Source organism: Glycine soja, chromosome 15 (genome assembly GCF_004193775.1).
Source record: "Glycine soja cultivar W05 chromosome 15, ASM419377v2, whole genome shotgun sequence".
Lineage (NCBI taxonomy): Eukaryota > Viridiplantae > Streptophyta > Magnoliopsida > Fabales > Fabaceae > Glycine > Glycine soja.
The window spans coordinates 51,546,127-51,573,980 of NC_041016.1; the positions used below are offsets into that span (position 1 = coordinate 51,546,127).

The 27,854-nt window shown below is 33.0% G+C and overlaps 2 protein-coding genes and 1 long non-coding RNA gene across 3 annotated transcripts; all 3 read right to left on the reverse strand.

Moving 5' to 3' along the window:
- Positions 1-1,214: 1,214 nt before the first annotated feature.
- LOC114386285 (thaumatin-like protein 1) lies at positions 1,215-6,689 on the reverse strand (the record flags this gene model as incomplete). The annotated part of the gene is made up of 2 exons (XM_028346241.1): positions 6,655-6,689; positions 1,215-1,770 (listed from the first exon to the last, which is right to left on the reverse strand). Coding segments are annotated over exons 1-2 (591 nt in total), but the record flags the coding sequence as incomplete, so codon positions are not given.
- Positions 6,690-8,241: 1,552 nt separating this feature from the next.
- Positions 8,242-9,989, reverse strand: LOC114388745 (xylulose 5-phosphate/phosphate translocator, chloroplastic-like). The gene has a single exon (XM_028349400.1). It carries the CDS (start codon positions 9,765-9,767, stop codon positions 8,511-8,513), a length of 1,257 nt encoding a protein of 418 aa, XP_028205201.1. The 5' UTR covers positions 9,768-9,989; the 3' UTR covers positions 8,242-8,510.
- A 10,870-nt stretch (positions 9,990-20,859) lies between these two features.
- LOC114386605 lies at positions 20,860-21,911 on the reverse strand. The gene is made up of 2 exons (XR_003661122.1): positions 21,659-21,911; positions 20,860-21,577 (listed from the first exon to the last, which is right to left on the reverse strand). It is a non-coding gene; the product is annotated as an uncharacterized LOC114386605 (long non-coding RNA).
- Positions 21,912-27,854: the final 5,943 nt, after the last annotated feature.

Consider the following 27,854-nt stretch of genomic DNA (forward strand, 5'->3'; position numbering starts at 1 on the left):
TGGGATTAAGTGTATGTGATAAATTGAGTATGTATATGATTGAGATATATATGTGCTTTGATGTGTTGTGTGCATTGAGTTGTGAACTATGAATTGTACAATCACACGATCATAAGTCCCTTCAAGGGTGACGAGTTGATGCTAAGTCCCTTTTAGGGCGACGAGTTGATGCTAAGTCCCTTTTGAGGCGACGAGTTAATGTTAAGTCCCTTTAAGGGCAACGAGTTAATGATAAGACCCTTAAAGGGCGACAAGTTAAAATTATTTTGAGAACAATTGAGGAGTCGTGTGTTTTGTACAATTCATAGATAGAGTATGTGTGCTAAAATATTTTCTGGGTTGGACCTGAATCAGGAGGGAGAGGCCCTGACGGACTCTTCGGAGTGTAGGCCTTGGGGGTTACACGGTTTGAGTGCTCCTTTAAGCCTATGTTGATCACATATGGTTGGAGCATTCTCGCAAAACACTGTGACCCTGACTGGTCTCCCTATGATATTACCTAGTGAGAGTGACTTGACTTGCTAGTGTGTGGTTTGTCTTGTCATGTACTCCTAGGCGCCCGACGAGGTTTTTCACTGACATGGTACCACATTGCATATAGGCTTGAGTCTTAGCATAATTGTTCCATGCGCTTGCTAATTGTTTATTATGAAATTGATGTGTTATTATGTCTTGATCAGAGTGTGTGATTCTTGTGTAATGTGATTGATGATTGAAAAGTGTGATTGATGGATGAAAAGTGAACTTTGAATGACAAAGTGGTGGAATTACGTGTAAGTAATTTTTATTTGGTTTATATGATATGTATATCTAGCTGTCTTGTTTCTCTATTAATTAGGAATGTGATAACTCACTCCCTGTGTGTTGTTTGTGTTTGGATCCTGTGATGATCTTGAACTTTGTGTTTGGGGGAGCAGATGACTAGGTGAATTGCTTTAAGGAACATTATGCTGAAGGACGTCGAGACACAACGCTATGATAGAATGTGACAGTGGGACATAAGTTTTTATATTAGTTGCATGATGTTAGTCTATTTTATTTTATTTCACTGATTTAATAAAATATCTATGTAAATTTTGACGGCCTTATTTTGAGCCGAATATGTTTTAATAAGTTTTAATTGATAATAGTGAAGTGAATGTGAACCTTTTACCCGTGTGAATTTGGTTACCAATATTTTTATATATTTTGTTTATTTATATATATGTCGGGGTAGAGGGTGTCACACTCTTGAATATCGCTGAGTAAGCCGATGGCTTGCACGTGTCGGGCGTGCCGTACGCGCCGCTGCAGCAATACTGCGGCGAGTTGAACGCCTCGCAGGTGCTCTTGCCCACCACCACACCCTCTCTCCCATCCATTCCCATCACTTTAAGCTCCGAAGGACACGCGTCGTTCAGATCTTCCATGCACCCCGTCGCGGTGCACTTCTCGCCAGAGCCACCCTGCGGCACCACCAGCATCGGCACGTTGTAGCCGTCGACTAAACTCACGTCGAAGAAGTTGAGGCCTCCGGCTCCGTCGAGGGTGAACTCGGCGAGGGTGGCAGGCGGCGCAGCGCCGTTTCCGGAGCACTTGAGCTTGTCGGAGCCGCAGTCGCCGGTGACACAGGAGAATTTGCCGGTGGAGTCTTCGGAGCAGAGTGTTCTGCCCCAGAAATGGCCACCCCAAGACGCGGGTGCGGCGATTGTGGTGGAGGCGCCGGTTTGGAGAACCAACCTCCCTTTCGCTGAAAGTGTCCTTTTGGGAGCTATGTCCGAAGCTGGATTCCTTATTGGATTAGAAAGAAACAGGTTAATTGTAGCTTAATTTATATTAATTGATACTCCTGTAATTATTGCTGTTGTGTTTGAAGATGAATCATCCAAAATTGAGATGAATGAAGGTTGTGCTTAAATAATTATTATTATAAAAAATCAAAATATGTTAAACACTTCTTATGAGATTTATGTTTAACCAATAAGATCTTAAATGGTTGACTTTCATAAGTATGTAGATAGGAATTTAATTCTCTTTTTTGAAAGAGAAATAAAACTCATTTTGATGATCTCTAGGCATGGAGAATTTGTTTTTAAAATCAAGTGCAGGTTTTGTTGAAAGAGAAATAAAACTCGTTTTGTTGAAAGAGAAATAAAAAGATTTTTCCAATCAGGTTTATGGAACTCCCAACTATAGGGTGCAGTTTATGTTTAGAGAGTCAAATGGAGCAACATTTTTAAAATCACAACTTCAAACGCCTGACCCTGATTCAGTTGATGCATCTGCAATTCTTTGGAAAAATCTCCAAGATAAAAAAACTTACTTAAAAATAAAGGTGATTCATACTCTTTGCTTTAGTTATTTATATTTGTTTTCTTAAGGTGCTAGATGCCCAACTATGATTGGTTGCTGGTTGCTGTGGAAGCAGAAAATGATCTTAGACAAACTTTACCTACAATGGCATGGGATTAAATTCTTAGAATCTGACTTACAAAAGGTTTTATTTAATCACTACTTATTTGAGAGCTAGTCTAACAACTATGATTAGAAGAAAAAAAATACCAATCAAAGAAAAATAAAAAAAAGGAATTATAGGGGCAATTAAATTACTATGCCTTTCTATATTTTGGTCTTAATAGATTTGAGAGCTCAAATGCAACTAAGGCAACAAAGACAGTGCTCACATCTAAGAATGCATTAGATGAGAATAGCCTCGCAAACCCAACAAAGGTTCATATAACTTCTTTTATTCTCTTTCTTTTATTATAAACTAACAATATATATAATAATTAACTAAGCTAACATCTAATGTTTTTATGTTTGTTTTGTACACAGATTTCTGGCTATGTTACTGTTAACAAGGTTGTTGGTAGAGCTCTCCTTTACTGGCTCACTGAAGTTGCCCTAAATCCTCTCACCAAACCTTTGGTCATTTGGCTCAATGGAGGTTAGAACTTATATCTACTCAACCCCCTTATCTGATAAATTATTATTATTATATTGTTTGGAAGCATCATGTTTCGACTAATCTCCATGTAACATATAATTAAGTATTTTAAATTTTTTCATAGAGTTAGATATGTAATGATTTGAGATTATCTAATAATCTCTTCTTCACACACACCAAAGTTACTTTAGCATGCATTTTGATTAAGTGAGAGCAATTGCATGCAAATTCCTTAGTATTTTTTAATTGTCTATAATAATCCTAAAGTCACTGTTATATCACAATTTTTTAATCAACTGTTATATAGCCCATAGATTAGTGTTATGGTTTACTTTGCTTCCTATTTGGTATTTTAATCCATTTGCTTTTAATTAGTAACGCTAATAAACAATGTAAAATACAGCTAATACTATTTTGCTACCGACATACACTAGTCAACAAAAATATAGGATGTACAGATACTATCTTTTTTTTAACCTTTTAATATTTTTCTTTGCATCTTTAATTAATGATATGTTTCATTTCATTTTCCTCTTAAATATCTTTTTTTTAACCTCTTAAATATTTTAGTCTTTAATTTTGTTATATTTAATATTATCATGTATAAAATTTATTATTGATCGGGATTTTTTAATTTTTGGACTTTGGATAATTGCTAAGTTTAATATCTTTATGGACTAACCCTCTATTAGGCAAGTTCTTTGATTCTACCCAGCAAAATACATCACATTGGAGATTATGAAGCTTGTAGAAACCAAAGAGACAGAGATATATAGAGAAAATCCAACTTGTAGAAACCATAGAAAGAAATAATTTTTTTTGAATTGATTTTTTTACTGCTTTGAGTTGCTTACTAATTATAACAAAATTTCACTTCTTTCACATTTGTGCATTTGCTGTCACATGAAGGCTTGTCTGTTTGGCCTTATTGTGAAATATTATGGAGTACACTCGTTGACAACAATTTTGTGTGTCTACTACTCTGCTGTCATATAAAAACACTAAAAAGAATTTGGCAAAACACCATGAAGAGTTAAAAGATATGTCTAGCTTTCTACATCGGTTCAGGCCAAAACTGATGTAGAATTCTACACATTCTACATCGGTTATTAGAATGACCGATGTTGAAATTTGACATTCTACATCAGTTATTTGAACGACCGATGTTAAAAAATCTACATCGGTTGTCCTGAAAACCGATGTAGAATGTCAGATTTCAACATCGGTCCCTCAACCGTCGTTGTGTTTCAACGATACCGGGTTACAATGACGCGTGATAATCGATGTAAAAAGGTGCCGATAACCGATGTAGAAAGTCTATTTTCTAGTAGTGCTACTATATCACATTACATTTAAGATATTTACATATAAATTTGTTTCATTGGTTAAAATATTAAGCAACTTGTATTTTTTTAATTCTTTATTTCACTTAAATAGTGCCTATTTCAAAATGCATCTCCTTGAAGTAAATTTGGGCTGAAAAATTAGTTTTTATTTTTAAGAAATCTTGAAGTTGGATTGCTTATATAAGATGTCCATCTTAATTTTAAGAAATGCATCTTGCCAAGTCAACAAGCTCCAATGTGTGTGAAAGTTAAGGAATGGTATCTTGGGCTAAGAAACCTATGAAGGAATTGCCGCTAAACATGCCCTAAGTGTTTTGACTTCTATTGAAAGTGCATAAATGATGTTGTGTTACAAAGATTGTGTGTGTCACTTAGAGATACAAATAAGGGAAGTTAATGTTGGAGTTATAAGAGTGACTTGGTGATTGAAGGGAGAAGGGTGGAGAGAGATGTTGTGGGTTTGAATCTCTCCCACTAACAAAAACTAATAAATTAATAATTAATATTGGCGGATAAAAAAAGAAGGAAGGTTAATGTTCATTTTAAAACTAGAGGATTGTGAGTGCATTTAAAGAGACTTCATCCACATCATGTTGGGTTTGTTTAGTTGTATTTTTCTATTTTCCACATTATTTAACTTCTTTTTTTTCAATTTTAAAAACCATTTTAAATTATTTTTGGGTTGTAGGATTCAGATGTTGAGCTGTGGTGTTGGGTTGTGGGAGTCGTTGGGCATCATAGGGAGTTTTGGACCCAATCAAAATCCAACTTAATTTGCATATAATTAAATTACTCATATAAAAATCTTAAACTACACACACTTCATTGTTTATCTTAAGGTAATATATTGTTTTGGACTTTTTTTTGTTTATTTTAAGGTAATATATTATTTTATGAATGATATTGTGGATATATATATATATATATATATATATATATATATATATATATGATTTATATTTTTTTGTGTATCATATGAATAGTACAATATTTTATGAATATTAATTTTTTAAAAATATTCTTACTATTTTGTCAAACAAAAATATCCTTATGATTTTTGAGTTTGAGGAATTTTTTTATTTTTTTCCAAGACTTAAAGAAGTAATAGTTTTTTAATCGTCCAACCCGATAACCAACCCAATCAAATCCCATTAAAGTTGGATTGGATTGATAAAATAAAAAAGATAAACTCAATCCAATCCTACTCAATTAAGTTTAATGGGATTGAGTTGAAAAATAAACAAAACTTAACTCAGCCCAGACTATTTACACCCCTAATATGTTATAGGTATGAAAAACATACTTAAACCTCTAGCAACGGTGAAAGGCGAGGACTACATTGGCAAAATGAACTAGCCTAATTTGAGAGCCTTCTCACCATAAAGATAGTAGATATAGTGCTTCTGCAAGTCCCCTATGACGATATCGTTTCACAGTTTCGTGCGGTGGTGGTAGGGAAGGGAGAAGAGTGTGTGCTTGCGATGGGTTGGTCTTGGGCGGGTTATGGCAGAGGAGGGATGTCTTGCTCCGATTAGGGGTGAGTTTGATTGGTTTGGAGGCAGACCTAAAGGAAGGGAAGGATTCAATGTTGTAGGTTTTCCTCTTATTCATGCTGCCATGGACATTGAATTTGTTATGGGTTTGGGATTTTAGTCTTCTGAGTGAAAGGGTTTTTGAAAAATTTCAATTTAATCTATTTGGGGGTTAGGGATTTGGAGGTGGTTATGGTGAATATGATTTGGAGGTGTAGTGGTTATGGTGAATCTAATTTGGAGGAGGGGAAGGGCAATTATGGTGTTTGAGGTGTGGTGGTTTTATGAATATGATTCCTGCATATTTTTTTCCTACAATTTGTGGGAGTTTTTAACCACTAGAAACTGTATTCTAATTTTCTATTGTTTTTATAAAAAAATTATGCAATTTGTGATAATTTTTAATCCTTGAAAATCACATTTTAAAATTTAAAATAAAAATAACACCACATAAGTTTATATTCATCCAAACATAGTTTCAGACCAAAAAGGAACATATTATAATTTTATGAAGACAAAAAACTAATAAAAAAATTTGGAGGGATAAAATCAAAACTTTGTCAATTTTACAAGAACAAAAAACATATTTAAAAAAAAAATCAACTTATAAACTTCAACTTTCATAAAAGCTCTCCTATCAAACTTCTTCAAAAGTTGATGTCTACAAAAAAAATTTAACTTCATGGAAAAAAGTTTGATTCATTTTGATTTTAATTTTCTTCTTCTATTTGTCGACAAATTTATGTAAAATGGGACCTATATTTCTTTCTTAGTTATGATATGGGGACAGGTTGATGTGGCAAGGGCTTTTGACACAGTTTCCTGGACTAGTTCATAAGCAGTAGCTAACCTGTTATCTGTGGAGGCTGATAGTTGCTCACCCATCTTCTTATGTTTGGAAGTTCACTAATTAACGCATACCGGGTGACTGATTTTGCATTAATGTAGCAAAAGTTTGGAACAGTCGATGAAGATATAAAAACAGAAGTTTCTGACTATCCTATTAGCTGGATTTCTCTTCATGCTTTGACACAAAATCAATCTGTTTGATTAGATACCGTCGAAGGGGTATATTTGGGTTGGGTGGAAAGGAATTATCACGGGTAATTTTTCAATTCAAAATTAATTAAGATATAAAATTTTATAAAAATGTACTGAAGCGTGATTGGATGGTTACAAGATAATCTATCATTTTGTAACTTTAACAAATTGTCAATTATGGAAATTTTTACCTAAAATGAAAAAATACCCCTCCCCTCTCTGTCCAAACTCATCCACTCAAAGAAAACCTAAGGGTGAGTCTACATTAACTAAGGTACATCATTTTGTCTAATTAGTGAGAAATGATGCGTCAGTGTCACTTCGATCCATTGATAATTTTATTTGATGATGCAGGGCAGGCTGCTACACTAAAACATAATAATCTTCATTAGCATGTCAAATTCATGATATGCTCTACTAAGCTTTAGATTCAAGGAAGCCTAAAATCAAGAAAGAACAGCTAATACCACTCAAGTACATGAAAAGCCTCAGACAGACCAATTATTTAGTATGAAATGTTTGACTGGTTAAAACCCAAAAGCAACTTAAAAATTCCATGACAATAGTATACAGCTGAGCAAAACATAAATAAAAGTGGGCTTGTACTCTATGAAGCACAAACTCTACCAGAGACACACAAATAAAGAAACTCTAATGAAATGAAATATGATTAACATATAACAAAATATCTAAATTGATGGTATATTCATTTTTTTAAACCAACCTTTTATGTTTTTTCAAGTATGAGTCGTGTAAATGTGACAACTTATGTATTTAAGCCAATAAAAAATAATTTTCAAATTAGACACTTAATAAAAAGTGTCGAACAAGTGTCAGGGTGTATAGGTGTCAAAAATGTGTTCAACACAACAACACTTTGAACAAGAGAGGTGTCCATGCTTCATAGCTTGTACTAGCAAGCATTCTACAAAAGCTTTTAGAATGTTAAATTGTCAATTCACTTTGATGATCAATAATTGAATCTGAAAAAAAAAAAAACAGATTCTTGAAAGCCATGGGAACAAAAAGCAGTATTTGGAAAAACATTCTTACACTTATGCTATGCAGTCACCAAATGAGAAATAGGCTTATTGAATCTGAAAAAAAAAAACAGATTCTTTGAAAGCCATGGGAACAAAAAGCAGTATTTGGAAAAACATTCTTACACTTATGCTATGCAGTCACCAAATGAGAAATAGGCTTGATGATTTGTAGTACTAGGTAATAACAAGTCCTAAGCAAAATGATAGTTGAAGAATATCACCTGTAATTACGATAGCAAGCATGAATGAACAACATGAAAATGGAAATAAAATTGGATAAGACAGACACAACATTCAGTCACTACACTTTCAGCCAACAGGTGAATCCTATAGGATACCTGAAGTAGTAAAGAAACATTGAAATTTACCATCATATTGCAATCAATTTCTTATATCCTCCCGATCTATTTAACATAAATCAAGCAAGAAGGAATTATACTCATAAAAAAACCCAAATACAGAAAAGGCGCTTTAAAATATCAATAGAAAAACCATAGCAATAGTTCAAAAGAAACCAAAATGGAAGATCTTATTTAATGTCTAATTCTAACAAGGCTAAGAGTAGCACTCAAATAATCAAACAATTTTTTCTGTGTAATGCTTCTTTTTTCCTTCTTTTTCTCTAACTACTCTTTTCACCTTCAATTTTCATTGCTTTCTTTTTGGATGTTGCCTGAGAATACAGGAAAGTCCCAAGAATTGCAATGGCAGATCCAAGGCCATTAAGAGGCCGAACCGGATTCCTGAACACCAAAACCGAAGACACAATCACCACCACTCTTTTCATTGTGTTCCCCACAGAGAAAGTCAATGGGCTAATTTCATCAAGTGCTTGGTAAGATGATTGGTTATAAAGATGGTAGAACACCCCAGACACCAACACCCAAGTATAAAATGTGGATGCTTTGCCAATAGCTTCAATTGCCTTGTAATACCCTGGGATCCACTGAGACCCTTCTACAAAAATAGCCACTGGAAACAGATAAAGCAATGAAAGTATGGTAATCCATCCATACAAGTTCAAGCCATCAACTTCCTTGAAATTCTGTAGACTTCTTTTAGAGTAGATGTTCCTCAACACAAAACCAACATTGCTAATAAGGGCACACCACAATCCTTGTACATTGAAAGAAACCTCAGTAACAGCAGCTAAAGAACAACCAAGCACAATGGGCAGAATTGAAAGCCAAACCTGAATGGGGTACTTATCTCCAAGGACTGAAGAAAACATGACAGAGAAAACTGGTTCTGCAGATTTGATGACATGTGTAAAGGAAACAGCAACCTTGGAGAATGAAACACAGGCTGATATGTGGCCTATTGTGTGGAACAAAGCAGGTCCAAGGAGAGCAATGATGAAGGGTTTTGAGATTTTTGGACAAGGTTGGAGCTTCAAGGACCAAAGCACCAGCATCCAAATGGACCCAACAAAGAGCTGAAAAGATGCAAGAAGCCATGGGAAAGGGAATATGTTCAACACTTTTTTGTTGTAAATGTTGAACACAATGTTTTGGAAGTACCATAGCCCAAACACAAGACCAAGTTTGAGATTTTTAGAATTAGGTTCAGTGGGGGCTACATTTTCTCCTTCAGGATTGGCTTCTGATGCAGCCTTAACGATTTGGTATCTGGGTTTTGATGAGAGCTCAAAAGGGTGTGAGAGGAATCTGCTGAAAGAGCCTAACTTTGCGATTGAATGTTGGATCTGAGACGTTGGCATAAAAGAAAGTTTGGAACTTTTGAGAGGAGTGGCTCTGTGTTGGGCCTGAAACCTGAGAAGATTTGGTTTGGGATTGGGAGATGCATTGATGAAAAAATGGTGATTGGGTTTGGAGAAAGTGACAGGGGATGATGATGGAACAACATTTGAAGATAGCATTCTTTTTTTCTTTTCTTCTCAGTTTCTGTGGCTGTTCTTGCTCTCAGGCACAGACAACTGAGATAATGGGAAGGGGAATTGAGACAGACTCTGAAAAGGGAACTAAAAGACAGATTTAAAGGCTTTAAGAGGCTTCCAACTCAAAGGGATTGAATTCAAGTCCTTTTGAGAGCACACAAGAGGAACTGTGTGTGTGAGTTGTAAACAAGCCATTCCACGAAACCTAGTACAGACGAAGCCCAAAGGTACAAATTTTGTCCCTAAAATGAGTTCAGTGATTTTTTATATTAAAAAACCTTAAAAAAAATAAACAAATCCCAGATTATCTCCTTCTCCAAAAAATTATTTATCCATTTACTTTTTTTTTCCTCATTGATTAGTTGGGGTTGGCCAACCCTTCTTTTCAAGTTAAATTTTCATTTTTAAAAAAAATTAATTTAAATGTTAAAATGACTTAAATAATTATTTGTTTAGTTAATTTGTTAATTTTATGTGTTAATTAAGCTAAGTCTTAATAAAAAAAATACAAATATAATTAAATTATTTATAACAATTAATTTAAATAAATATTAAATAAATTACAACAATAAAAAATAATTATTAAATCAATGAATTTAATAAATGTGTTCATTATTTGTTTGTGTTAATTATACTGTTATACTTAATTAACACAAATAACTAACATTGGTGGAGAAAAAAACAAATAAAGAACAAATTCATTGTAATTTATTTTAATAAAGAATACATAGATTATAACAAGAGAAAAAAAATGTTTTGGTTGCTTTGAACTTCTAGTATTTGTAGGACATTTATTCTTTGAATGACCTTCATTGTGACACACACCACATCTATTTGGTTGACCCTTTCTCATGAGGTCCATTTTAGTATATATGTGATTGGATTTTGGTCGACCATAGATATCTCTTTGCATCTCTAGATTGGGGCATAGTTGTGGTCCATCATATTATGCCAATAATCTTGTTGTGCATTATGCCTAATTATTCGGTGTACATGTTCAAGACCTTTTAAATGTGTACACTGGTGCCACATGAAATAAACAAAGAAACACACAAGAAGGGGGTTGAATTTTGTATTATGATTTTTTTAAAACTTTTCAAAACAAGTTTTCTCCAGTATACTAGCACTTCACAATGAGTTGTCCAACAACAACACAAAGGATAAAAAGCACAAGCTATAGAAAGAGAACACAACGATTTATACTGGTTCGCTATTAACTAAGAGCTACATCCAATCTCTTCCTCCTGAAACATTTCCACTAAGAAAAATGCTTTCAAATACAAGTATTCTCTAAGTTTCTTTAGGCTGGACAACAAAGTTATGTTAACCCAAGATAACTTAACTCAAGTATTCCTTTTTACTAAGCTTCTCTAGGCTTTCACAAAGATAAGTCTTTGAAAGGATAGCTTACAAAGTGAGCTTTTACAAGTTAAGCAGAGATACAATAATTTCATTTTTACAAAGAATATGAAAGTTGGAGAGCTTTTATGTAGTTGGCCAAAGAACGAGAATGTCTTAGAATGTATAGTGTGTAACTTCGTTCTTCGTGGCTCTTGAGTCTTATAGAAGCTTGAGAATATCTTCATTGTGAAATAAGCCTCTTTTTGCTCTAGCATGCTTAAATGGGACATAACATCACGCAAAGTTTAGGAAAAGAAAGTTTAACACCTCCAACAACAATGGAAGATTATACCAAAAAGTTGTTTCTTTTTCTTGACATTCGTAAGGCACATTTTGCATTTCCCCCTTTTCTTTAGAAACTTTGCTACTTATTCTGATAAGCTTATTTGCTTTTCTCTTTATTATGAACAAAGATCGAAGCCAATATCAAAGCTAGCTACACTTGTTTCATAATAAATGCAACACAACATTCGAAAAGTTGTTGCAACACTTAGTCATTTACAAAAGAAGAATTTTAAAGTTTTATCTCATAGAAAACACTTCGTCCAAGAATATAAGCAATATAGAGTATACTAGATTCTTAAAAAACATTTATGATATAAAAATAATAATTTTTATACAGACTAGATGGATGCTTTCAATTAAGTGAACACTTAAGTATATAGAAAAAAACATTGAACGGCTTATGTTAAGTAGATTGATTATTAAAACCCTAGATGGATTGTTGATGCTAGTCTTAATGATACTTGAAGAATTTACAAGACATACACAAGACACAGACTCTAGCTCTTCAATCTTGGTCTTGAACCTTGACTTCATTGATTCTTTCTTTTATTTTTGGCTTTGGCTTGACTTGTTAAGAGTGCTTTAACTTGTTGTTGTCTTCGTCAAAACCCAATATATGGCAGGACTTCATTGGATCTTCATCTTGAATTCTTGGAAGTCCATAGTTGAGGGAGTCATGTTTTTAGTGCATCTCTTGAATGCTTACATAAATGTGATGAACATAATCAAACTTCAATTCCACCATGGTGATGTGACTATAATGTCACAAGAAGGAGGATTGAATTGTGATTTTGTCAATGTTTCTTGAAAATTTAACCTTTATAAACTTTTGTTCAAGATTACCTTGGTGTTCAAAAAGTCTTGACATAAAGGTTCAAGCACATAGAGAGTTCAACTTTCTAAGTGGTTAATCATAACACTCATTATTGAATGTTTGATAAGATTATGAGAAACTAATGTCAATGTGCATTTTCTCATGTTCAGAAGATCATTACATAGATAAATGTATGTCTTAGTTGTTATGAAAACACAAATTATGTAATGATGATTCAACACTCAGAAAGTTGTTGTGCTGACTGTAATACTCAAAATGACATTGTTCAAAATGTTGTTTCTAATTTTTCATAAACAAAACCGTTTTCATGTTTTATGAAAGCTTTCATACTTTGATGCATATAATAGAATTGGTTTAAAACATATCTTGTTATCACACACATGATTTAGTTCATATATGTCATTTTACAAAACAAATAAGCTTGTTATGAAAACTTTCTTATTTATGCATTATGATATCTATCATTTTGATGCTCAAAACGTTCTAATGCAAATGCAATATATATGACAACAAATAAGTTAATGTAAAAATGAAGGGAAAAAGAGGATTCAACACATGGATTTTTATACTAGTTCACCCCAACCTTGGACTACGTCTAGTCCTCACCCAAACTAATGAGATTTCCATTAACACAATCAACCACTTGTTGGATAATTTGTGTTTTGATAACAACTAAGACATACATTTATCTATGTAATGATCTTCTGAACATGAGAAAATGCACATTGACATTAGTTTCTCATAATCTTATCAAACATTCAATAATGAGTGTTATGATTAACCACTTAGAAAGTTGAACTCTCTATGTGCTATATGACAACAAATAAGTTAATGTAAAAAGGAAGGGAAAAAGAGGATTCAACACATGGATTTTTATACTAGTTCACCCCAACCTTGGACTACGTCTAATCCTCACCCAAACTAATGAGATTTCCTTTAACACAATCAACAACATGTTGGATTTTTACAACTACCAACCACTTGTTGGACTTCACGACATCTCCCTCACCGTAACCTTACACTTGGTCTTGGCTTGGAGATAGCCCGTCTCACAACACCATGGGAGAGACAATCCAAGTATTCTTCACCTCTTCAGGTGGGGTTAACACACAGAACGATTCTCCTCATTTTTGAAAAGCAAAACCCACTCAATCACGACACACACTTAGTCATGGGAGAGACAATACAAGTATTTCTTTCACCTCTCTAGGCTATCCAAGTATTATTTTACTCTAGCTTCTTCAGGTTGTCATCTTAGAGGTTTTCTCTAAACTACCTACCTTTCATGGGTTCTCCCTATCACTTCTCTCACATCCAAACTTAACCCACACGATTAATTTGGGATACATACAAATTACATACAAGGAGAATGTGTTTGAGGGGATTTTAAAACTTTATGACACTCATTAGGGTGACTTCTTTTTCAATTAGACTGATTGCTTTTATCTTTATAGTTGTTAGCTCCTTTCTTATCAATCCATGTTGATGTTTCCATTCTGATGATCAATTTCTAAGTAGTTTTCTTATAGTCTCTCAAAAATATATTCTAATGTTATGAGGAAGGACCTATTTTGATGTAGGTTCCTTTTGATGAAGATAACATGATATGACAATTTAGATAAATTAGCTTCATTAATCCAAACACTTCATCACAACACAGATCATTCTAAAGTAGCATTCTTCAACATAGGTAACATGTGAAGGTTGTTGTTGTTATGTTAGTGTTCTGTCTTTGGTTTAAACTTCACAAAGTCTCTTTAGTCTTCATTCTGATGTTGCACACCAGATCTCCTTAAGGACATTCTCAGTTTTCCACTTGTGCATATTCTAATGCAGTTAGTATTCACTTTCTGATATGCCCTCAGTGTGTGTGGTAGTATATGAAAAGTGAAATGCTTTCATCCTTAGTCTTCTGATGTTCCCTTTGTATGTGTGGCAACATATGGAAGAACTAATGTTGTTTTTGAGTTGTAATCTGAACCATTCTGAATTTCATTTTGAAGTTTAGTCTTCATAGTAAAGATCTTCATCATTCTGATGTAGACTTTGATGCAATTTTATTCTGATGTAGTTATCTCAAAATCTCTCTTGTCTTGATTTTGGTCCGTAATCAGAGTATCATTTTGATGTTCCCATTCTTAGAGTCCTCAATTATACCATTTTGATGTTGTTTTCTCAATGTAGCCTTTGATAGATCTTTGAGTAAGGCCTTCTTGATGTCTTTGCCGCATGATAAGATTAATATCTTTAGAGGGAAACACTGACTTCATTAATATGAGATTTTTTCAAATCTTCTAAAGCTTCTCATTTGAAAGCATAGTTGAGGCATCCATTATGAGCTTGTTCTAAACTCATCAGAACACATATATTTTGTTCTTTACATATCTTTCATAGTATCATTTGAAGATCTTGCATAACTTTCTTGCATATTAGACCCATGTTTTGTTCTTGGTGGCAAACTAGTGTTTGCAACTTCAGGCTCTTTGAACCAAGAATACAAAGCTCCTTATAAAAGGAGACAACAACTAATTGTCTAACAAAAAATGGTTACAACATAACCTATGCTAATGAACCATCACACTGAATGCTTTCTTCTACAGGACTACACGCTCCAGCAGATTACAAAGGATTAGACGACCTACACAGAAAACAAGAGTACTAGGCGAAATGACCAAGGTTTTCATCCACTCTATCTCTATCGTCCATCGTCTAATAATCGACACTCTCATCTAGGGTCTACTTCTCTTTTGGTTTGTCTATCACTAGTCCAACCTCAGTTCATTTTTTTGGTTTGTAATGACCAATCTCTATGATGTCCTATAGATAAACATCTTGTGATTACAGGAATACCTTCATTTTTTTTTCTCCAATAGTAATAGTCTTTGCCATGAAAGCTTGGAGACTTGTTGGTTGAAGCACCTTCAAGTATGAATTTAGTTGGAGCTTATTCAGCCATCACTTCTTCCAAGATCTTCCTCTCACACTGTCAAGTGTTCTTAACCCTGAGAGTTAAGCTCTAATTCCAATTGAAGTGACAAAAATACCATATGAAAGAGGGTTGAATTGTGTTTTTAAAAACTTTCATTCCTTTTAAAAATAAAGAGTGTTATGATATAATTTCAGAAAGAAAATGTTCAGAATGAAGAACTATTCTCAGCTCAAAATGAAAATGCAAGCAATTCTAGAAAAAGAGTTTTCATAGTTCAGAGCTTTTTTTCAAAAGGTTGTTTGGTTGAAAAAACTTTAACACAAGGTTTCAATTTTAAGTGTATTTTGAAAAGGAGTTTTCAAACTTAGTGAGAGTAAAAATAGTAAATAGTTTACAATATAAAAATAGTGTAAAGAGAGAGAGAGAGAGAGAAGGAAGATGATGCACAATGATTTTTGTACTGGTTGACCCCAAACTTAGGCTATGTACGTCCAGTCTTCACCCTTTAAGATGGGATTTCACTAACAACAGCAGTCACTGTTGGACCAGCCAACCACGAGATTTCTACAACTTGCCAACAACCTAATGGACTTCCCACCTAGCTTCTGCTAGACCAACAACACCATTGGCTACAATCTTTGCCAACCATTTGCTGGACTTTCAATGGCCAAGGATTTCTATGTTTGAATTGAACAAAGATTGATTTCTCCTCACAATAGGGTTTCCACTCAGGAAATTATAATATCACACTTTTATTTGAGATCTATTTCAGTTTACAAGCTTTTATAGAAGTGGGTCACTCGCTATTGAGAGGGTTGAGGCAATAATGACAAATTTTTCACACAGAGAACTTGGCTTGAGTTTCTCTCACTTGGAAGGCTTTAACTTAATTTCATGATGCTCTTTGATGAACTCTTAATGCTCCAAAGAAGAGCATTGAAATTGAGCCCACTCAACTAACAGACTTCTAAAGGAAGCAAAAAAATGTGACAATTGTCAGCTCAAGACAGATTACAAAGTCATTCTGAGGAACCTTTCTGATGAGCATTTTGAAGGTAGACCAAAATGATGATTTTAATGTTAGCTGAGAAAGGATCCTTATGAAAGTAGATCACGTTGATGAATTTCAACTTATATGGCTTTATAAAGAAACACAACTTCATCAATCTTAACACATCTTCACAACATAGGGCACTCAAAAGTAGATTGCTTCATAGAGATAAAGTGAAGGTACAATTGTTGGTGTATTAGCGTTCTGCCCAAGGTTAGACTGCATAATGTATTTAGTCTTTCATTTTGATGTCCCACATCAGATCTTCTCATGGAAAATTTCAACTTTCAACTTGGTTAGCATTCATATTTTGATATGTCCTTAAAATATGTGGTAGTATATGGAAAGTGAAATGCTATCAACTTCAGTCTTTTGCCGTGCCCTCTATTGGTGCGGCATCATATGGAAGACATGATGTTCTCTTTGAGGTGCATTTTGAACTCCATTATGAAGTTTAGTCTTCAGAGTCAAGATCTATATCACTTTGATACAACTTCATTTTGATGTTGGATGCTCTGTTTGTAGCCTTTGATGTATCTTTTATACAAGGTCTTGTTGTCATGTACTTTGCCAAAAAAAAAAGTACTTAGAGGGAAGCATTCTTCATCATGCATATGGGCTTCAAGGAATCTTCTGAGTCCTTTACTCCTGATAGTCAGTTTGAGATAACCTTTTTGATCATCATTGTGAGCACTTTATAATGAATGTACATATTTTCTTCTTAATAAGTTTAGCACTGAAACACTTAAGCATAATATTAGTAATCACATAAAACCCATCATCCTTACAATTTGCATCGTTAATGGTTTGTCATAATTAAAACCAGGGATGTCGATTCAACACTGTATGCACAACTGTATGTACATATATACAACTCTAGAAAGATAAATCTTAAACACCTAAGTTGGTCAACACTATTCAGAACAAATTGGAGGTATTGGAAGTTGATAAGTGGCGAAAGATAACTAAGCAACAATTGGAGCTTGAATGAAGATAGATTACTTGAGGATTTTTCAAATAGAGATTTCTATAGAAGTATTTTCCAGAAGATCTCAAGAGGCGAAAAGAGATTGAATTTCTAAATCTAAAGTAAGGCAATACGATTGTTAGGGAGTATGAAATGAAATTTGATGAACTATCAAAGTTTTGTCCATATTTCAATGAGTTAATGATTGGCATTCCAGATATTCAAAGTTTGAGAATAGTTTATGTCCTGACGTCAAGCAAGTTGTGGGATACATGGAGATTACCTTGTTTTCTACCTTGGTCAATTGTTATAGAATTTATAATGATGATACTGTTACGATTTTATTTCACGTTAGATTTAACTTATAGGCCAAGTGTAACCTAATCATGATGTAGTAATTGAACTGTCGTCCAGGTCGTCTCCAAAGGAGCAAAGGAGAGATTTCATGTAATTATTTAACTAAGAACTAGGTTTTTATATTTTTGTTTAGTGATTTTCACGAAATAAATAACATAAAATAAATTATAATAAAAATTAAATGACAGTAAAATAATTAAGTAAAGATAGAAATACTAGACTTGGATGGTGACGTCGATCTTGATGAATGAATGTTTAGGTTTGAACTAGGAATTCGCTCGATCCACTGTAACTTCATAATTCTCTACTAATCTCTCTTGCTTATTCTCAATTCACTAATGTATTCTACCCCAGCTCCCACATGATCGCAAATTCTAAACTACTTGCCTGATACTCAATCCCTTGGACATATCGACACAAAAAATCAACATTAATGGTTGAGAATTAATGAGGCTTAACCAAGATTATTCTATCCCTAGAGATAATCCCAATTAAGAACTTGATTTATGTTCGGATTTCAACAAGGCTCGTCAAAGTGCAGGTCAATTCTAAAATTCATCTATAAGATGATCAATCAAATAAAAACATTAAGTACGAAAACAAATAAAGAACTCAAGATGAAGTATTGAATTGATAGAATTAAAGTGAAACAAGGTTCATCCTCTCCTCTCCTAGGTGGAAGGAATTGCACTCATAAAAATAATACAATGAAACCTAGAGTGTCTAATGGAATAATGAGAGCGTTTAGTAGGTGAAAGTCTAAAATATAATTTAAGAGCTGCTTGAGACTTCTAGCACGTTGCAATGAATGTCTAGCCTCCTATTTATAGAATTGTAACTAGGTTTAATTAAGTAGATAATCACAAGAAATTACAAACAAATAATATCTCTAATTAATTCAAGTAATTATCTTCTTCAACTGATTTATCCTTGAAAAATATATTGCTTGTGATTTTCTTTGCTTTTATCTTCAATTTCCGTAATTTCTTATTTCAAAACTTTCTGCTAATTTTGAGCCTCTAGAACTCTAGTGCTTAAGCGAGCTTCTGAGTGCTTGAGCGAGCTCTTGCCATAATGACCTGTTTTTGTTGAAAAACTATAAAAAAATTCATTAAAAATAACTAAAAATATAATTCTACCTAGGAAAAAGTAAAAACTAAATTTAGAACTAATTTGATTCAAAATAAGATCTAAAGTTAACTAAAATTTCAAACAAACGTTACAAAATAAATATGAAAATCTGATAAATTTAATGTTTATCAAATACCAAGACAAAGCATATTCAATAAAGGAGTGGAGGACCTTAAAGAAATCAACAAAAGGAATTTTATCATAGGAATAAGCCATATCATACTTCAACTTGTTTCTCTGGAAAAATGTTTGGATAGAATAATATAGTTATTGTTGGTAATTTTGGTTTCAAAACCAATAATCATGTTATTTGTTTTTTATGCGAAGAACCTCACTTAAATTCCAGCGTGTAAAGTAAGATTAAATAAAAATCAAACATTAAAAAAAACAATTCTTCCCTCCCCATTTTTAACATTATCTTCTCCCCCATGATCTAGTTGGCTATCAATCAACACATTTGCCATGCACCTTTGCCTAAAATTCATACCTTAAAGAAACAATAATCATTAACTTAAAAAGCATGAAATTAATTGGTTACACCTTATCTTCAACCCATTGAAATCTAATTTGCACAAGAGATAATTTGATTAGTGAAAGTTTCACATCAAGGAATAGAGCAATGAAACGGAAGGGAGGAAAGGTAAAATACAAATTGCATTATGATAGTTAATCCACTCAACATGGGAGAAGGAATTGGGGAAAAGAAATTAAATATTTGAATTTGGAACAAGGAATGGTCTGAAACAATTGAATGAGAAGGTAGAATCAAAATTTCCCAAAGTTGCAATATTTACGATAGAGATAGAAATTAAATCATATGAGATGACTAATTTGTGGGTTCCATGGGATGTGTTAATTACTTCAAGTGTGCGGTTTATCACCAGTCAGAGAGATAAAATGTGTTGTACCTCATGATCGATTACAAGTACTGATAGGCAGTCAAAGAGATCACAGGAAGAAGATATATGTAAATCTAACGAGAGGGAGAGAATTTTAAATGTTTTTTTCTTGTTCTTATTTTACATGTTAGATACTACCTTCAATCTTGTATATAAGAAACAATACATAATTCATCCAGACCAATAAAAGTAACCTAAAAACAAAAGACCACTAAAAGTGATTAAATTAGTTAATTTGTCACAAACTTTATTTTTATTCCAAGATTATTTTCAATAAAATTAATGATTTAAAAGGTGGTTCTTTTTTAACCAATGGGTATATTCCTTTTTGTTGATAGTTCAATAAATACATAAACTTTTATGGGAAAATGAGTTTAATCATCAATAGACCTTACAATTAATTAGGTATAAAAAAAATTCAATAATAAAATAATCATATATTTGAATTTTGTATTTTGTTTCTCTTACACACACACACACACACACACACACACACACACACACACACACACACACACACACACACACACACACACACACACACACACACACACACACACACACACACACACACACACATATATATATAAAAGACTGAAGGTAGTATTTTTATTAAGTTTGACATCCTTTACTAATAAAACTATCCTTCACACTTTTTACACATTGATGAATTAAAATTTTTGTTGTTTTTAAGGACTAATATGTAACTAAGTTTATACATTCAAGAATCAAGGTGGTTATTTATCTTTTTGTTATTTTAATTTTTATTTGTGTTTGTTAGACGAAGCATATGTAAACCATTTCCATTTCCCACTTTCCTGTTAACACTCGAGCCTAGTCCCTTGCCGATCTCCTTCATTTCCTTCCACCAAAAACAACCACCCATTCATTCATTCATTCATTCATTCATTCATCAATGGCAGACTGGTTTGAACTCCCAAAGGACCTCCTTTCCTTATAAGAGTTTCATTAGGTAATATTGCATAGCGCACTACAAGGAAAATGACTTATACCTACAGTCAAAATCTATCACTAGAAGTCCAAAATCCGTAGGTAGATATATAAAGGACTTTGTCCTACAGACGTTTTTTGCGTCAACTTTGAGGGGGTATACAGTGACAACTAATAGTCTGTCACTATAGGCTTTACCTACGAATATATTTTTACCTACAGTCAAATTTAACTATCATTATAGGTAACACCTACTATTTCAAATGTGTAGGTAAAAGATATTAATTTATACCTATAATCTCTAACTGTAGGTAAAAGTCAATTTACTTGTACCTACGGTCTTCTGTAGGTAAATGTCATAATAATAATAAAACTAGTTCCTAATTACACTCTTTGTTGATTATAATTTTTAATTAAATATACATGAGCTTATTATTATGCTGCACAAAGTTAGAGATCTGCTGCAACATGACCTTTGAAAAGTTACAATAACCTGCTACATACAATTAAATTTTTGTTAGCCTAATTTGTGATTATTGTAACTAGATTGTGTGCTTTTTAACATATTGCAGCCCTTGATCCATTGTCATTGTGAAATGATCTAGCATTAGTAGTGCTATAGAAAATTTTCCAATTCACTTTGCCTTGTTTTTTAGTACCATGTGCATAGTCCTTCCTAAGTGTATATTTTTGGTGCACCATGACCCTCTTTACATGGAGGGAATCATCACTAAAATGTAACAAGTTTCTAAATTTCTAAATGTATAAAAGAGTTAATTCGAGTTGTTGGACAAATAGACAAAGTAAAAACCAAACACTTGAACATTTTGTCGCCGACTCACATCTTCATTACCATCTAAATCATGTTCCTGAAATAACATTTTGTCGCCGACTCGCATCTTCATTACCATCTAAATTTCAACTCACCTCTAGTTAAGATTGTTTGTAGTTTGATGATCTTTACTGGTAGAACCATTTGTAGGTACCTAAATTAAAAGAATGTTTTTTCTTTGTAAAGTATCATATCATAGTTAAATCATTGAATAAGTAGAATTATAAATTCATACCTCTTGATCTATAGCTTCTAAGACTTGATTAATTTGTGGATCTTCTGCAAATCGTACTTTAAGCACAACTACAAGGTTTCCAAGCAAATTCTCCAACTTTTGAATCCTATTGTTTGTATAAGAGCTTTGAGATGAACTTGCTTGATGTGGAAGCTTGCCAAGACAACGCACACGTCCTCTTTTTTCAGGTCCTTTGACTTTTGAATATATATCATTTGTCCAATTAGTAGAATCCTGGGTGCTTTGTAAATTTTGCGAACTCTCTGCTTCAACCATTTTCTTTTTTAGTTCATCCTACATAAATACACCTTATAAATTATTATCATACATCAATATCCTGAATACTTCAATATCACTAAACAAAACTCATCTCCACATTAGTTACTCCCCCTCACCCCATAACCTTCTATTAGAAAATTGAGCAAAACACAGAAAAAGTATTGAAATAAAAATTAAAATTCTTACAATTACAATAACATCCTTTTCAATAACAATGCTTCCATCTTTTCGAGTTCGAGTGTCAATATAAATTTCTGCCCTAGAAGGTTGCACTCTCTTAGCTTTTGTAGTCTAACATTAGTTAAAAAAATCAATCATCCTATTTGTATTAAGCAATTTAATAATAAAAAATATAAAAAAGACAAACCATCTCATGAATCTGTCTTGGAAGATTATTTGTTCCCATGCAATGCAAGTCCTCATATTTTGAGTGGCTCCTTTTGTTGATGTTGCTTATTTTCTATAACCAACAAATATAAAAAGTCAATAATAAAAATAAACATATAATATATAATTGTTATGTTAGCAAAAGGTTGGTGACATTGTCATGTATACCTGTCCTTTCTCAGAACACCAATAATGTACTAAATCACGATATTGAGAAGGATCAACCCTTGGATCTGAGATGTGAGCAATCATTTCCTCCTTAGTTTTGCTCTCATCATATCCTTTTGATTTAAGTTCATATTTAAATTGCCTCCATTTCAGACTCATGTCATCAATCAATATTTTCTTTGTTTCTTTAGTTAATTCAGGAACAAATCGAAACTTACTCTATTATGAGTATCATTAACAAACAAAAAAGATCATTTTGTTAGACATTAGAAGACATAAAATTTTACAAGAAGCAAGATGAAACAACACTTATAAAGTTTTATGCTAGACCTGAATTAATTCAACCATGTCAGTAATATAGTCCTTAGGCATGTCTTTCCAGCTAAGAAAATTGATAGGAGCACATTGGTGTCTCCTTACCAAGCTCCCAATTGCATTCAATAGAGTTTTCCCTTCCCAACCCATAGGATTGCCCCAATGATCTACTTCAACAAGTATGAATTCTCCATCTGGCAAGTCCCACACATCTAGCATATGTGTATAACCTCTGGTTCTCTTTTTACCTAAATCATTCATGGATATGACATTTATCAAACACACACACACAGATTTGAACTATATGGAAAAAAGAAACTCACTAGTAAATTTAATCTTATCATATTCTAAAAGATATTCAACTCAAACAGAATTGTACATATAATTCTAACCCAAAAAAGCATATGTGTATAAATACCTTTAGTTGAACTTTACTTGCACTTTCAAGAGAAGTATGAGATTGAACATGACTATCTTCTTGTATGTGTTGTTCTGTTTGTGATTGTTGATTTAGTTAATAAACAATTGTGTTATAAATAATTTAATATAAAATAAAGAAATTAAGTTAATAAAATCTTTATACCTCCTTCAAATAGTGCATTTTCTTCAAGTATAGAGTTGTTATTTTGGTTCACTTCAGTAGAGCTTTCAATTAATTGCTCTTTTGCTTGTGATTGACCATCATTCTGAATGATATTCAACTTTCTGCGCTTTCCCATAGTATGTTGAATAAACTAATCCAAAAAATAAAATAAAATAAAAATTAGATATAACTACATTATTGACTATGATTTTTTTAAACATCATGCCAAAAAATAAAAGAAGAATAAAGTAATTACCTAAAATGCGAATTTAGATTGCTTGTAAGTTATTTTTTCACCAATCTCCAATCACCAAGAATCAAACTATTGAGAAAACAACGAAACAAATTTTGATAAAAAAATGGATAACATCATTATATTGTGAGTGATTTTTATACATAACAAAAAATAAACACAAGAGTAATGAATAATGAGAACCAAAAACTAAAGAAAGGAATAAGAGTATATAAATGTGAAAAAATGTTCAATACATGTATACTCAAAATATAACCAAATGTTCAAATAGAACAAATAAAAACAAATCAAAAGAAGTCTGCATCGCTCTCATCATCATCTATATAATTATCATCCTTGTCATGTGGTAAAATGTTCTCCATAGGTATTGTAACTTCAATGATATCATCACTATCATCGGCTTCTGGTCTGATCAAATCATTATGATTTATCTCTTGTAAGACTTGTTCATTCCCTTGATCCGTGTCATTGGATTTCTCATCACCCATATCATATACATCTATGATTTTAGCATGCACAACAACAAGCCAACCATTTTGTGTTTTATTCTCCACATAAAATACTTTCTTAGCTTGAGATGCAAAAACAAATGGATCGTCACATATATCATTCCCTATATGTTGCAAATAATTGAAATTCACTAGTGTCATACCGAAGTTATCAATTTTGCAACCCCTGTTTGTATCAACCCAATCACACTTGAAAAGTATAGCCTTATATTTTCCAGAATAGTCCAATTGAATTATATCTGTTAGTGCATCATAGTAGTGGATTTCTCCCTCCTTTGGGTTTTTATCTCTTGAACTGGCATAACTTAATGTCTTAACAGTTACAACAATGCCACTGTTTTGAGTCTTCAAACACCTTTCACGTGTCTTTGTATGAAATCTAACTCCATTAACAATGTACCCGCTATATCTTCTCACTATTTCTAGTGGACCACGAGCTAACCACTTGATATCATTTGTCACTAGAGTGCTATCTTGCTCTTCCAGTCGAGCAACCTACCACAATTTTATTTCAAATGGTTACAATTTTAAATGAATGCAAAATTTAATATTATTGATGCTTCCTAAACTTACTCTTTCACGAAACCAATCTGGAAATTCTTTACTATGAATTTTGTCAACTTCATATGGAGATAATCGATGATTTTATCTCTTGATAAGATCAGTATGGGCTCTATGTAAAAAAGGTTAGAAAAAGTAAGCATTATCATTGATAGAAAGATATTATACAAATATTCAATAACTAAATGAACATGAAAAAAATTGTATTACTTTCGAAAGTGGTCAACATTGTTGCTATTGAAAAACACATATCTATGTGCTTGAACCAATGCTTTCTTATCAAGAGAAATTCGAGAAGCTCTTTTTCTCTTCTTCACATTGAATCCAACTTGCTTCTTTCTCCCCAATGGTCTACCTCTAGGATTTAAAACACTTACATTTTCCACAAAACATGAGTCATCATTTTGAGCAGATTGATTAAAATGAGTCTCCACCCTAGATACTTGAACAAAATATCAAGCATTCATGAGCTAAATATCCTTCTGCAATAGATCCTTCTGGATGTGCTCGATTACGAACAAATGACTTTAGAGTCAAAAGGAACCTAAAAAGAAAATTTTAGGTTACAAATTAAGATAATATCATTTTACTTTATAACTCTAGAATGTTTTAAAATGATTAAAAAATATTCATACCTTTCAATAGGATACATCCATTGGTAATGTACAGGACCTCCAACTCTTGCTTCATGTGTCAAATGGATTACCAAATGTACCATTACGGTGAAAAAAGATGGAGGAAAAATTTGTTCTAATTGGCATAATGTTAGAGCTACTTGATGCTCTAGGTGCTCTAAATTACTCTCATTAAGCACCTTGCCACACAAATCCTTGAAGAAACAACAAAGATCGGATATAGCTAAACTCACTTTGTCTGGCAAACAACCTTTCATAACTATAGGAAAAAACTCTTGCATTAAAAGATGACAATCATAACTTTTGAGACCGGATATTTTGTGTTCCTTCACTTGCACACATCTTGAAATATTAGACAAATATTCATCAGGAGCTTTTATTGTTTTGAGAACTTCCAAAAATGTTTCTTTCTCTTTTGAAGTCATTTGGTAACAAGCTCTAGGAAAATATTGTTTGCCTTTACTTGGGTGCATCTTTGGATGTAATTGGCTTCTAATATTCATATCAACAAGATCATAGCGTGCCTTATCATTGTCCTTTGACTTACCTTCTAATTGTAACAACATCCCAATAATGTTATCACACACATTCTTTTCTATGTGCATAACATCAAGATTATGACGGAGCACACTATATTGCCAATAAGGCAATGTGAACAAAATACTTCTCTTTTTCCATGGTAACCAATCCCCAACTCCATGATATTCCATCTGTCTCAAAGAAAAAGCTCCACTAGGTAGATAAGGTGGAGCTCTAAACTCCTGGGTTCCATCAAAATCTCTTTTATTGTATCTCCACTTATGATCGGGCTCTAACCAACGACAATGACACATATAGAAAAACTTTTATCATAACGCAACCACTTTGAGCCAATCTCAAAACCACAACATGGACAAGCATATTGGCCTCTAGTGCTCCAACCAGAAAAATTTGCATAAGCAGGAAAATCATTAATAGTCCACATAATTGCAACACGCATTTAGAATGACTTTTTTTTACATGCATCAAATGTTTTTACCCCAATTTCCCATAATTCCTTTAATTCTTCCACAAGAGGCTGCATATAAACATCAAGGTTCATACTTGGAGCTTTTGGACCAGGAATAAGCAATGAAAGTATAAAATTAGGTTGCTTCATACATATCCATGGAGGAAGATTGTACGAAATCAAGATAACAGGCCAAGTGCTATGGGAAATTGCCATAGTTTTGAAAGGATTAAAGCCATCAGTAGCCAAACCTAGTCGAACATTACGAGCATCACAAGCAAAATCAGGATACTGACAATCAAAATCCTTCCAAGCAAATGAATCAGCTGGATGCCTCAGGAGTTCATCTTTAGTTCAACCAACCTCATGCCATATCATAGAACAAGCTGTTTTTGGTGATACAAAAAGTCTTTGCAATCTAGGTATAAGAGGGAACCAACGAAGAATCTTTGCTGGTATCTTTTTTCTACATTCAACATCATCAGAGTTATATTTCCATCTTGACAAATTGCATTTAGGGCAAATTTCAGCATCAACCAAATCCTTCCTATACAATATGCATTCATTGGGACAAACATGAATTTTTTCATAAGATAAACCCAACCCTGAAATAATCTTCTTTGTATCATAAAATGATTTGGGCAAAGTATTTTCCTCTGGTAATGCATCACTTAACAGCTCTAACAACATCGAAAAACTTTTATCAGTCCACCCATTTAGACACTTTAAGTGATACAAATGTACAAGGAATGACAATTTTGTAAACTTCTTACAACCTTTATAAAGACTTTGCTCTGCCTCCCTTAACATTTGATAGAACTTATCTGAATTATTATTGTTTTCAGATTGTTGAACACTAGGTCCATTCATAAATTCTCTAGAATCTCCATCCTCCATATTTATATCTGTGTCATTACTCTCATTAGTTGCATGCATTGTGAATGCATCATGAACCAATGTATCCATGTCATGATCAAACTCCCCTTCCACTTGGGATGTATCTAAAGAACTTGATGGGCCAACTTGTTCACCATGAAAGATCCAAGTAACATATCCTTTTAGAAACCCATTACTAATAATGTTCTCATAAACATTCATCCGAGAGCGCCACTTGCAATTGACACATTTGGTACAAGGGCATAAAATTTTTCCATCCTTTGACGATTTCGCAAATGCAAAATCTAGAAAATTTAAAACTCCTCTAATATACTTCTCTTTATTAAGAGAATTGTAGTCTATCCAACTCTTATCCATTTGATAAAATAAACTGAAAAAGTAGAATAAGATAGACATAATAAATTAGTGCTTAATATAACTAAAATATCCAGGTATAAGTCAATCAAAACCGTGTTAGCAACTATAAAATTAATAATGTTAGCAGTGAAAAGGACAAATTATTTTAATTGAATACCTGGAAACAAAATATGAAAAAAAAAACACAAGAATACAAGCATAACATATATATGTTAACAAGATTAATTTAATGACAATTAAAAAAACCTAACAAGATTAATTTAA